This window comes from Colossoma macropomum, unplaced genomic scaffold (genome assembly GCF_904425465.1).
Source record: "Colossoma macropomum unplaced genomic scaffold, Colossoma_macropomum, whole genome shotgun sequence".
In the NCBI taxonomy this organism is placed as follows: domain Eukaryota; kingdom Metazoa; phylum Chordata; class Actinopteri; order Characiformes; family Serrasalmidae; genus Colossoma; species Colossoma macropomum.
Window position 1 is genome coordinate 39742796 of NW_023494805.1, and position 12823 is coordinate 39755618.

General features: G+C 40.4%; 1 protein-coding gene across 1 annotated transcript in view; it reads right to left on the minus strand.

The window, feature by feature from the left end:
- The window catches only part of cfap57 (cilia and flagella associated protein 57), a 29548-nt gene extending 17105 nt beyond the window's left edge, over positions 1–12443 (minus strand). The window contains exons 1-9 of the mRNA XM_036596746.1: positions 12364–12443; positions 11878–12044; positions 9749–10059; positions 7730–7989; positions 5823–5985; positions 5538–5690; positions 3800–3939; positions 2143–2308; positions 361–474 (exon numbers count right to left, since the gene is read on the minus strand). Of these exons, the coding sequence (XP_036452639.1) occupies positions 361–474; positions 2143–2308; positions 3800–3939; positions 5538–5690; positions 5823–5985; positions 7730–7989; positions 9749–10059; positions 11878–12034 (1464 nt within the window). The 5' untranslated portion in view covers positions 12035–12044; positions 12364–12443. The remainder of the gene's footprint in view (positions 1–360; positions 475–2142; positions 2309–3799; positions 3940–5537; positions 5691–5822; positions 5986–7729; positions 7990–9748; positions 10060–11877; positions 12045–12363) is intronic.
- Positions 12444–12823: the final 380 nt, after the last annotated feature.

Sequence of the window (12823 nt, forward strand, 5' to 3'; positions counted from 1 at the left end):
GATGATGACCTCTTTCTGGGCCAAATGTTTGAACTTTAGATGTTATTAAACTTGAGCAATGGCAGCTGATTCCTATCAGATGGTAAAATCTGCTGTTGTTGATCTTGTGCTATTTTAGGGGTCAGCCATATGGCACAGATGACTTTCTCAAAAACAGCTGAGCTTTACTAAACGAGTTGAGGCTTATGTCACCCTGAAACATATGGACATGCACACAAAAGCCAGAAAAGCACTCAGTGCTTACATCTGCTCCAAAACACTGCTGACTACTCTGGTGTATTCGATGGAGTTTCAGGCAGCTGTTTGGCAGATTGAAACAATGTAAAACTCACTGTAGTATGAGACAGCATTGGGACTAACCTTCCCATTATGGCCCTTCAGGTTCAAGATGTTGTCGAATGTGGTGGTCGAGTAGATGTGGATCACGTTGCCGTTGACAGCGGCGAACATGTGTCCCCCGTGGCTGAACGCACACTGAAAAGAGACGAAGAATACATTTACACCACTGACTCATGCATCAGTTCACTCGCTAAGGCTTCTAGGCCGTCTGTACGCAGTTGTTTCATCATGTGACAACATGGTAATAACTTTGACCAGAGGGTGGCGCTGCATTGAAATGACTGAAAAAAATGTAATCTCAAATAACAGGTATTTTTTAAATGTAGATATATTCTGGAATGGGTTATTTTACATTAACATGTACAGTATATCTATTTTGTATTTTCAAGGGGCTCTTGGCTCATGGGGGCAACTGCCTACCTTTGCCTAGTACAGGGGTCGGCAACATGTGGCTGTTTTACTGCCCTGTTGCGGCTCCAAAGAATTAGATTTTTAGGTAAACATTAAGTGATTCTCTTTTACAGCAAAATAAAGCTCTGCTGATCGTTCAACACAGTTTTAACAATAAATGGTCTTAAACACTGGAGTTAATGTAGAACTGCTAATTCACCCTTTAAACCCGAAGATCAGTGCACAGACTGCTGGTCACCATAGTAACACAGACAACAATCTCACTTAGCTTATAGCTAATGAAAAGGCAAAGAGAAATATTTAAGACGAACATCAATAATTTGGAGACGAATGGACTTATTTGCATTTATAATCACTCCAGCTGGTTTCCTGATATGTTAAATCTGCAATGAGAAACTGTCAAACACTGTTGTTCCTGTTCCACCTTAAATGGTGCAGCAGTTACATTCTGGCACCTCAGGCACCATTTAAGGTGGAACGGGAAAATTTGAACAAGAAGTTGGCGAATGAGAAGCGACTTCAGCCTCGTAAAAAGTTGAAAATTGGGAGACATTTTACAAGAAACTATTCCACTTTTGCAGAAAAGTTTCCTGCCGGAGATGCGAGAAAAGCGGCTATAGCTATAGTTTGTGTTTATATTATATTTTCAGCCTATATTAGTACATCAGCACATACTGAGACATATTTACAGCCATAATGGTAAATGGTAAATGGTAAAACAGACATAAAATGTTGTTTCAAGGTGGTTTGATTTTTATTGAAAGGACAAAATGGCTCTTCTTAACATTTGGGTTGCTGACCCCTGGCCCAGTGCGCAGACCACCCCTGCTCAAGTAAAATTCTGTTTAATGCAAGCTTAAAGCTACGGAATTTGCATGAAAATTTCAAAGTCTAAAGCCAACCTAACTCTATACACAGCTGTGGACCAAAGGCCAGTGCCACCCTGTCATAAAGCATGGCCGCCATCATCATCAATAAAGCATAAACCATGCTTATGGTGGGAATCAGGGGGAAGTTATCAATAACTGCTAATATTCTGATGATACTGTATTTAATGAGCAAACTGGTGAGTGAATGTGCACTGGGTCCCTTCAGCACTCTTTGAGCTACATCAAGAAATAGACTAAAATTCGTCAGCTGTAATCGATTATCATGCTGACTAATGATTAACTAATGTACAGAGAAAAAAAAACTCTTCATCCTTTGTGTGTGATTTTCACACAGTAATGCTAGTTTATTTACTTTACCTGGCCAGCCCATTCGAAACGTTCTAGCTACGCCCCTGCTGTGGACGTGTGGAATATTTCATACATTTTCGAGAGCCTCACACAGGTAGTTTGCATGAAAAGACATGGACACGAGCAGACAGACAATCAACTAGGCAAAGTGAACCTCTCGGCAGCCGCGCACGGTGAACTCCTTGAAGGTTCGGATGTCATCGATGAGCAGATTCATGAGCCGGATCTTGTCGGAGAAGCCCACCAGGATGAAGAGTCCAGAGGGGTGGAGGGCCACGCTGTACGACTCCTCCTGGAACTCCTTGTAGAGCTCCAGAGCACTGCAGAGCAACAAATCTCCATTCAGCCTCAACTACAGCCGTGATGATTCTACGATTAATCACAATTCTTACTCTGAACACATCTTTCTATTCATTCCCACTGCTATAGGTCAGTCAGTATGGATAAAGTACCTTCTAAATGCCTATAGATGGCAGTAGGTATGAAAAGCTTGTAAAACTAAATTAAATGTTCCTCTTTTTGAAGATTTTCAGTACTAGAATTTTCATAGTGATTCAATTTGAAGAAAGAAACAGGTTTCTTGACCTTTTTGTTTATCATTTTTCACATTGAAACAAACAGTAAAAGTCACAGGTGCAGACTTAATCTATTGAACATAAATGGAATTCACTGCATAACTACATATATGATTAATTGTGTAATTACATTAAAACAGTATTGGAAAAAAATGTAGTAACTATTTATATTACTATACAAATTGTAGTAAGCATGAGTGATATGGCAAAATCATGACACTTTAACACATTTTCACTATACATCTCAATATAAGGTGAAACAAACACAATGCACCTGTAATGCCACATTTAAAATGCACTCATTTCAACTCAATACTCAATATAATTAATTACTCGGCTATAAAAAATCATTGATTAAAAAGTATGTTCGGCTGAGCGATCATTATGAAACTTAAATGATAAACAGGTTTATTATAAAGCCATGTTTAGCTGAAAATCCTTCACAAGGGGGAGCTTAGCACAAAAATTATATTTGTGTGCAACACTGAAAGAGAGGAAACCCACACCAGCGGGATCTCACTAGGCTATGTTTGTTTTTAGTTACAAATGTAATATGTAAAGTAAAATTACTTAATTGTGTGTATATAAAGTAAAAGCTTTTGTTTAAAATAGGTATGTGCTGAACAGCTCACACTGAAATCCCCCTTAGAAGCGCTGATGGAAACTAGCTTCATTGTAGCGGTGGCACTCAAAGATGTAAATTATCGCAAAATGCAATCACATTGCCCACCCCTAGTAATAACTCTACACTTCTAAGGCTTAATCAGCCTCTTTGTCTCTTTTTGTGCTCTGAAGGAGCTGAGAGTGAATTATAAAGCTGTGTCTGAGCAGAATGTCCTCAGCTTGGAGCTCTGAAGCTGAGGATTGGTTACCCTGGTGCCAGCAGAAGGTCCCTCACTGCTCTGCCACACCAGAGAGCACAAGCTTTAAATTAAACGCATGACTTCTCTCACTACTGAACCTTTAGATTTATTACCTCTCTAAACACTGTCCACTCAAATGAAATACCACCAGAAAATGAGATGCCATGCTTCTAGCCAGCTGAAAAAATTAAAGCGGTCAGAAATGATTCTGTACAGTGGAGGAGCTCTCTGAGAGAACTTAAACTGCCAATCTGCCTCCTTTTTGCTGTTACTCGATGCAGCATTCTGTGGCAGAAAAACCGGATCAGGTTGTGCTTTGCAGGAGCTGGATACCCTGAATCTAAATGACCACTATGGCTGCAGCCGTTCTTACTTGGTTTCAAAGTTCCAGATCCGCACAGAGTGGTCCAGCGAGCAGGTGGCGATGAGAGGTTTGCGCATGCAGATGGACAGACCTGTGATGACGCTCGAGTGGAAGGAGTGGGACAGGAACTCAAACTGGGCCTGTTCACCCTGAACAAGTATGAGGGAAGCAAAGCATTGTACACATGGTACTACAGAACCGGACAGGGTCCATGGTGAAATTATTATTTTAAGCCACACGCAATAAAAGACGTGGCATAACATCCATAACTACGGCTTAGATACAGCTAACCCTTCTTAGCTATAAGGCTAACATGGCAAAGAAACACTGGAAGTCAATAGTCACCCAAATCATTTCTGTAAATACATTCTCAAAAGTGCTCTCAACTCGGTGAAACTGCATCCAGGTCTTCATTAAGGCTGCGAAGACTGTTAATGTAGCTTAGGACACCGACTTACTGTGAGCTATAACCGAACCATAAAACAGTAATGGAAACCCTGCAATAAGTATGACTTACTGAACAGAATAGAATATGAATAGAAACAACAGAAGCGAATGTAACCTGTAGTGTCCATATGGGCAGCTGAAGTTCAGCACAAAACCTGTTGTCTGAAATGGCTGCCCACTGTGTTCAGCTACACAGTGAAGTTTTGTTTATTTTGCAAAGATTTTTGTCAATCCGATTAAATACATTCTGATTATAGATTAAGACAGAGGTGTTTATATGTTCCCTCTATTTGCTCACTACAAGTAATATAATCCGAAATTATGTGCATGCGTAGAGAACCACTTAATGTAGACGTTACCCTGACAACCAGCATCACATGAGTCCAGTCAGAGTGAGATGAGCAGCAGTGAGCAGTGCTTGCGTTTTTAATTGCTTCAAAATGATGTCAGACTCAGGAAAACGTCCTTCACATGTCCTTATTAAAGAAGGCCGAGAGGAAGACGTCGTGTTCTGAGACACATAAGCTGGACGTCCGTCCCACCGCCGTCTTTTAAAGATCAGAGCATAAACTTTGTCTCCTCTGCAGACCAGTTTCTGCTCCGCCATGTTATACGATTGAGGTGTATACATGGACATAGTCCAATTGAGCTATTAGTGGGATTATTAACGGATTATTAGGCTGCATGTAAACGTGGCTAGTAAGTCATACTGTGTCCTAAACTACAGTGCTAGTCTGTGCAACCTTAATGAGGAGCTGGATGTGGTTTGAGCGGGTTTAAAGACGCTTTAGGGATTTATTTACAGAAGAGATTTGGGTGACTATTGACTTCTAGTGTTTGATAGCAGCATTAGACTTGTAGCTCCAGTGCTAAACTAAAGAAGAGAATTTGGACAACAAACATGTCTTGGCTGATCAGCTACACCTGAAGTTGGAGGAATAAGTATAACTCTATAATACTTTTAAGTGAACATAATCCAGTAAATGAACTATTATAAAATGGTACAAATCCTTATTTAGTGGATTTCTTACTGGAGGACATGAGTGTCCTTGTAATGTAAAATTGCATTCAGTAAATACAATAACCACAATTGGGTTTCCCCCCACGGGAACAAAGATACCCACTGATGCAGAGGCTGATAAATACAGATGTGATATTCGACTTCCTAGCATTCGACGTCCACTCTCATGTATTTGCCCCATAGTGCTCATAGGGGTTTTCTGGTCTTTAAGCCAGAAATATATCATCAAGTTTGACCCCATCCTAAGAGATGTTCCGGGGAAAAACTGTTGGTTAGCACCTTGCTCATCTCGGCTGAAGAGAGGGTGATGTGGTAGAGTTGGCCTCGATCAGTGCTGGTGGCCAGTGTCTCCTCTGAAGGGCTGATGCACAGGGTGGCGATCTCCTGCTGCTCCGCCTGACTCGGCTCATTACTGCACAGGTCTGGGGGGATCTGGAGATCATAGCAGAGAGAAAATTAATAATGACACTAACAAATCTGAAGCCAGTTCTGCCATCATTTACTCTGATCATTTAAATTAGATTTTTTCAATGAACAATTTAGTTAAAAAACAGACACAGTCACCTTTATTTCCCTGGTTTTCCTGTAGTTGTCCTTCTCCTCTGTTTTCTCGAAGAGACACACAGTGCCTGGGCCAGCTGAGCAGGCAAAGCCTTTAGAGTAGGCTGTGATGGCTGTCACCCGTGGCAATGAGGCAGGCACAGAGGGGGCGTCCTCTGACTTCCGCCTCTCCGTACGTCTGTCAGGCAAGAGATCAGGACACAGTAGGGTGAGAAAGGGAAAAACACAGCTAATTAAAAGTAATATACTGCCACGTTGGGCAACAGAGAGCTGTAAAGCTTCACACAGGACTGTTTAGTCGTCTTGGTCAGTAGTGTTTACTCACTGCCAACTCAGTTCAAATACGAATACACTCACATTTTATTCCTTACCTAAATGAACTCAATCAGCCAAGACACCTGAACATACTTCTGGAGCGATGGTAGAGATTAGCATTGTGCTAACTTCACGACAAAATCACCACACACTTTAAACCATGTTCAGTTTAGCACAGTCAGGTAGACCTGCTTATATGGTTTCTGATTCAGACACTCTTCAAAAAGATCGTTCTTTAAGGCACCTTTAGTCAAGAAAATTACAGGGTTCTTTGCATCACGGAGAATGTGCTATACATGGTTCTATATAGCATCCATTTTGAAAAGGGTTCTATATATCACCAAAAATGATTCTGCTGTTGTTACAAGCCAAAGAACCCACTTTTGCTAAGCGTGTAGCTCAGGGGTCGCAACCCAAATGTTAAGAAGAGCCATTTTGTCCTTTCAATAAAAAAACCAAACCACCTTGGGAGCCACAACATTTTATATCCGTTTTATCATCTTGGTTGTAAATATGTCTGAGTATGTGCTGATGTTCTAGTACAGACTAAAAATATAATATAAACGAAAACGCAGACTTACTTTGCTCTGCTTTAAGCTTTAGCTCAGCTATAGCCGCTTTTCTCGCATCTCTGGCAGGAAACTTTTCCTCAAAAGTAAAAGAATTTCTTGTAAAATGTCTCTCAACGTTAGATTTCTTTTGAAAGACTGAAGTCGCTTCTCATTCGCCAGATTCTTGTTCAAATTTTTCGGGACAATTTGAACGAGACGCTGGCGAATGAGAAACTGACTTCAGCCCCATGACTTTTTAGTGTTTGTCAGTTTCTCGTTGCAGATGAATTATCGATGTTCGTCTTAATTTTTTCTCTTTGCCGTTACGTTAAATTCTAGCTAGACGAGACTGTTGTCTGCGCAGTGTGCGCATCGATCTTTAGGGTTAAAGGGTGAATTAGCAGTTCTACATTAACTCCAGCATTTAAGTTATTGTTAAACTGTGTTGAACGATCAGCAGAGCTTTATTTTACTGAAAAGGAGGATTATTTTATTTTTACCTAGAAATCTGATTCTGCTGTGGAGCCGCAACAGAGCAGTAAAAGAACCACCGCATGCGGCTCCAGAGCCACATGTTGCCGACCCCTGGTGTGGGACATACTGCTATCTATAAATATGAAAAATGTACAGACAAAAAAATGTAGGCTTCAAGACGGGAGCTGCTCCAATTTTAACCGTGCAACATACTTTTGTCTGTTCTTGCAGACATTACGACTAGATTTGCCCTTGCAGCTCCAAACTCAAGAAGCACGGTTCGGATATTAAACGACCCACACTCTTAAAAAAGACGGTGCTTCAAGGGTTCTTTAGTAAGGAAAACAGTTCTTTAAAGAACCATAAACACTCAAAGAACGCTTTGCATGATTGAGGAGTTTTTTGCATCATGAAGTGGTTCTTCAGATTGATGGAGAGTGTGATGTAGATGGTTCTATATAGAACCTTTTTGAAAAGGGTTCTATATAGCACCAAAAAGGGTTCCACTATTGTTACAAGCCAAAAAAACTTTTTTGGTTCTATACAGAACCCTTTTTGCGAAGAGTGTACCTCTCAGCCTCCTGTGTGGACGCCTTGCTGGTCGCGCTCATCTCCCAGCGTAGGTCACCTGACTCGAACACCAGCAGTCGGCCCGTCTCAGTTCCAGCGATGACCCGCTCCTCGGACATCCAGGCGTGAGACAGGATGTTCTGCGTGTCCAGCTTTATGGAGTTGGACTGCTTCAAGGCCCCCTCGGCGTAGCGGAAAAGCTTGAACACGGCGTTACCGCTCACACATATCTGTGTGTTGTCCTGAGGGTTAAAGCTGACCTGTGGATGAGAAAAGAGAATGTTCTGAGTAAACACTTCACATCTTCACTGAGAATACAGCGGCTAAAACTGGTCAGCTCATGGTCATCAGTGAAGTACGCAGTGTCTGCGAAAGAGAACTGAATGTAAGTCATGAATGATGTTGTGAATGCCTAGAATACACAGTACTGGAATGGCAAGGCCAGTTCTTTTGATTTTGCTATACACTGAAGACATTTGGGTGAATGAATATGAGACGATACATCAGAACTTCAGCCTTTATTTCCCGATATTTACATCACAGCTGACATTCTGATCTCATATTTTACTTTTGATCTCAAACCCAAATGTCTTTAGTGAATAGCAAAACAAAAAGAATTGGCCTTGCTGTTCCAGTGCTTTCGCAGGAGAATGTATGTGACCAAAAAGTGTTGGTCTTGCCAGAATCTACACTGCAGACAATATATCGTCGCTGTCCAATGAAAAACAAGCATCTCCAAAATATTAACTTTATACGAGAGGGCAAAAACACTCTTACCTTTCAATGTAAGCCAATGTAAAGAGATTTAGTTCCAAGTGATTTTAGAGCATTTCCACTGGTCCATGCATCATGAAATGACAAAAATGGAGATACATGGTCTTCTTTGGACAGCGATGATATCTTACTCAATTAAATCATCTTTCATTGAAACTATGCAGTAAACCTAATCATATTCATTATGAAATGTTTGTGAGAATATTATAAGATGATTTTACTTACTTCTAGACGTTTCTTTACTTGTTCAAAGTCACTTTATCCAGTGAAATTGTCCTATTCAATGGGCAGTTCTCAAAATAAGCAAAAGATCTTAAGTAAAAATATCAGCATTATGTCTTGAAAGAAGCTGCTATTAGAATAAGACAATTCCAGTGGATGAAATGACTACAACAAAGTAAAAACCATCTACACTCTTAAAAAAGATGGTTCTTCAAGGGTTCTTTAGTCGAGAAAATAGATATATGTAGAACCATGAACACTCAAAGATTCCTTTGCATGATGTAAGGGTTCTTTTTATGGTGAAATGGTTCTTCAGGCTGATGGAGAACGTGCTGTAGATGGTTCTATATAGAACCTTTGTGAAAAGGGTTCTACATAGCACCAAAAAGTGTTCCACTATTGTTACAAGCCAAAGAACCCTTTTTGGTACTATATAGAACCCTTAGTGCTAATAGAAATAAGTAGAATAAATATTCTCACAACAGTCACATAATGAGAAACATTAGGTATAATAACTTAAAAAAAGATGGTTCTTCAAGGGTTCTTTAGTAAACACAATGGTTCTGTATAGAACTATGAACACCCAAAGAACTACTTGCATGATTAAGATGATGGAGAATGTATATGATTCTGTATGGAACCTGTTTGAAAAGGGTCCTATATAGCACCAGAAAGGGTTCTGCTGTCAAGCTTGTAACAATAGAAGAATCCTTTTAGAATCTACAGCACATTCTCCATCAATCTGAAGAACCATGCAAAGAACGAGCAAAGTTATTATACCATAATGTTTCTCATTATATGACTCTTAGAAGAATATTTCTACACTTATTTCTACACAAAAAAGCAAAATAGGTTGAATATAGTACCAAAAAAGGGTTCTTTGGCTGGTAACAACAGTGGAACCCTTTTTGGTGTAGATTTGAACTAGATCTCAACCACACAGGAGATGCTCCTTACTAAACCCAGTGACTTAGACAGATTTTTCACCATCATGTTTACATGTTCTGGGATTTTTTAACCTACCTGAGATATGGGGCCAGTGCTTGTGGTCTTCACAGTGGCCATCACCTTATGTTTATCCCAGACCCAGTAGAACAGGGTCCACTCGGGGCCTCCAGCTTGGCCTAGGAGGTATTTAGAGTCAGGAGAGAAGGCCATGCAGACGAACTCCTGCACCGGGACCTCTCCCCCGGTCAGCACCTTCCTCTTACGGCTCTGCTCGTGCTGCAGGTCATAAACGGTGATGGTGCCCTTCTCTCCGCGCTCGGCCACGGCCAGGTAGCGCCGGTTGGCACTGATGGCCAGTGCCTGCATGCCGTGACTCCTCTCTGTGCCTGTGTGAAGTTATAAGAAATGCAGTATAATGTGCAGAATGTTTATATAATGGATGAAAAACTGTGGAATGTCACAGCCAGAGGTAGAGGAGAGGAAGAGAGAGGAGAGCCTAGAACCAAGGATCCAAGTATTTTTACCTAAATCCTAATAAAAGTAGATGTAAAATTAGCTACCAAAAACTTGAGTAAAAAGTATCAGTTTTAAAAAGTCTGAGTTCCCCATAGAACCGCAGTGGATCTTCGTACATCCAGCATTCGTCAACATAGAAACTGAAGTCTGTTTGGCTCTGTTCTTCAAAATCTGGAGCCTTGCATCCTAAAATAAAACACTAAAGGTGCTCAAGCAACAGAACAGAATCAAATTCAACCTAAAATTGGAATTTAATATGAAGGCCTGAAATGGAAGTGTGAGAAATGTCTAGTAAATCCCACATGGAAAGTTGATATATGGCCATATATGCACACATATAATAAAGGGTGAGGCATATATTTCAAAACATATGTACAGATATGTGTGTGTACCAAATATTGGACATACATGCATAATACATGGACCATACACACGTCTGATAGGTAGGTGAACACATATATGGATAATATATCTTTTGTCTGTCTGATATATGTCTGATATTAAACTGGAAGATTTTTTAAAGGCAAAAATTAAAATTAAATACAGCAGCAACACACATGCAATAAAAACAAAAAAAAACTTGTAACGTGAAATATGAGTAATATATAACATCCATATATGAAAAATGCTTTCTATCATATATTGTTAAATACATGTATAACATATGCATACATATTTGAAAATGGCCAAGTTGGCATAAATGTCACATGTACTTCCACATGTGGCTAATAGTAGTTGGGTATAAGGGAAATCCGTAAATGGTACTATACACCGATCAGGCATAACATCATGACCACCTCCTTGTTTCTATGCTCATTGTCCATTTTATCAGCTCCACTTACTATATAGGTGCACTTTGTAGTTCTACAGTTACAGACTGTAGTCCATCTGTTTCTCTGCATACTTTGTTAGCCCCCTTTTACCCTGTTCTTCAGTGGTCAGGACCCCCATGGACCCTCACAGAGCAGGTACTATTTAGGTGGTGGATCATTCTCAGCACTGCAGTAACACTGATGTGGTGGTGGTGTGTTAGTGTGTGTTGTGCTGGTATGAGTGGATCAGACACAGCAGTGCTGCTGGAGTTTTTAAACACTGTGTCCACTCACTGTCCACTCTATTAGACACTCCTACCTTGTCAGTCCCTCTTGTAGATGTAAAGTCAGAGACGATAGCTTGTCTGCTGCTGCACAGTTTGTGTTGGTCATCCTCTAGTCCTTCATCAGTGGTCACTGGACGCTGCCCACAGGACGCTGGATATTTTTGGTTGGTGGACTATTCTCAGTCCAGCAGTGACACTGAAGTGTTTAAAAACTCCCCAGCACTGCTGTGTCTGATCCACTCAGACCAGCGCAACACTCACTAACACACCACCACCACATCAGTATTACTGCAGTGCTGAGAATGACCCACCACCCAAATAGTACCTGCTCTGTGAGGGTCCATGGGGTCCTGACCACTGAAGAACAGGGTGATAAAGTATGCAGAGAAACAGATGGACTACAGTCTGTAATTGTAGAACTACAAAGTGCACCTATATAGTAAGTGGAGCTGATAAAATGGACAGTGAGCGTAGAAACAAGGGGGTGGTCAGAATTTTATGCCTGATCGGTGTATCAGAAGTATAATGTAATAAGACCCAGGTAATGCTAAGCACACAGCCATCAAGTCATTTTTCTCAGAGCTCTCACCTGGAATGAACCTCTGCCATTTCTGGTCGATGTTATATCGCACACAGTTGTTTCCTGAAGGGAAGATGACAGTTTGCTCGTCGAAGAAGAGCAGGTTGTTCCTCACTCCTGTCCGGAGGCCGAATATGTGGTGGGACTGCGCCACCACCGCAGCCATGCCTCAGAAACTGAGCCAGCACAGCGCCAGGAAAGCGGGAAAGGAAAGATAACAGTCATTTTAATAATACATTTATAGTTTTTTTAATAGCTCAGAATGAACTCAAGGGCAGCACGACTCCAGCTAACGCGAAATAAGCGCGAAAACATACCGGGAACACTAACCTAACACTAACACTAACACTAACCTAACGTTAACATAGCATCGCTCAGTGTCTGCATAAACACAACAAATTCACCGACAGTTCTCATTAACGACAGCTAAACACACAAATAAACATCTCAAATTATTGCTTCTTCTGTATTAAAACACATTTACACAGCATTTACCTTGACAAACTGCCCTTTTATTCACAGAAACAGTGAACAGGCGGTGTAGTTAACTCGCCAGCTACTTAGCGTTAGCTAACTAGTGGTCTAAGTAGCTGCCTTGGTTTACGGTAACCATGGCAACGCCAAGCTGCCGTTACCATAGCAAAGACACAGATACCAATATTACAGACTGTTATTATTATTATTATTATTATTATTATTATTATTATTATTATTTAAAATAGTAGCGTTGCATTGTTATGGTTCGTTTTATTATTCATAATTATTATGATGTATTTTTTAAGCCTTTATCGTAACTTTATATCATTTAGATTGACATATTTATGAGCAGGGCAAGGTAGTAAATGTTTAATGACACAGTCGTAATCAGTATACTTGGGAACAGTTTTCATGGATTTGTTTTTTTTTTATTTTAATAATAACACTTTTACTTGTACTAAAATATATTTTCACTTAA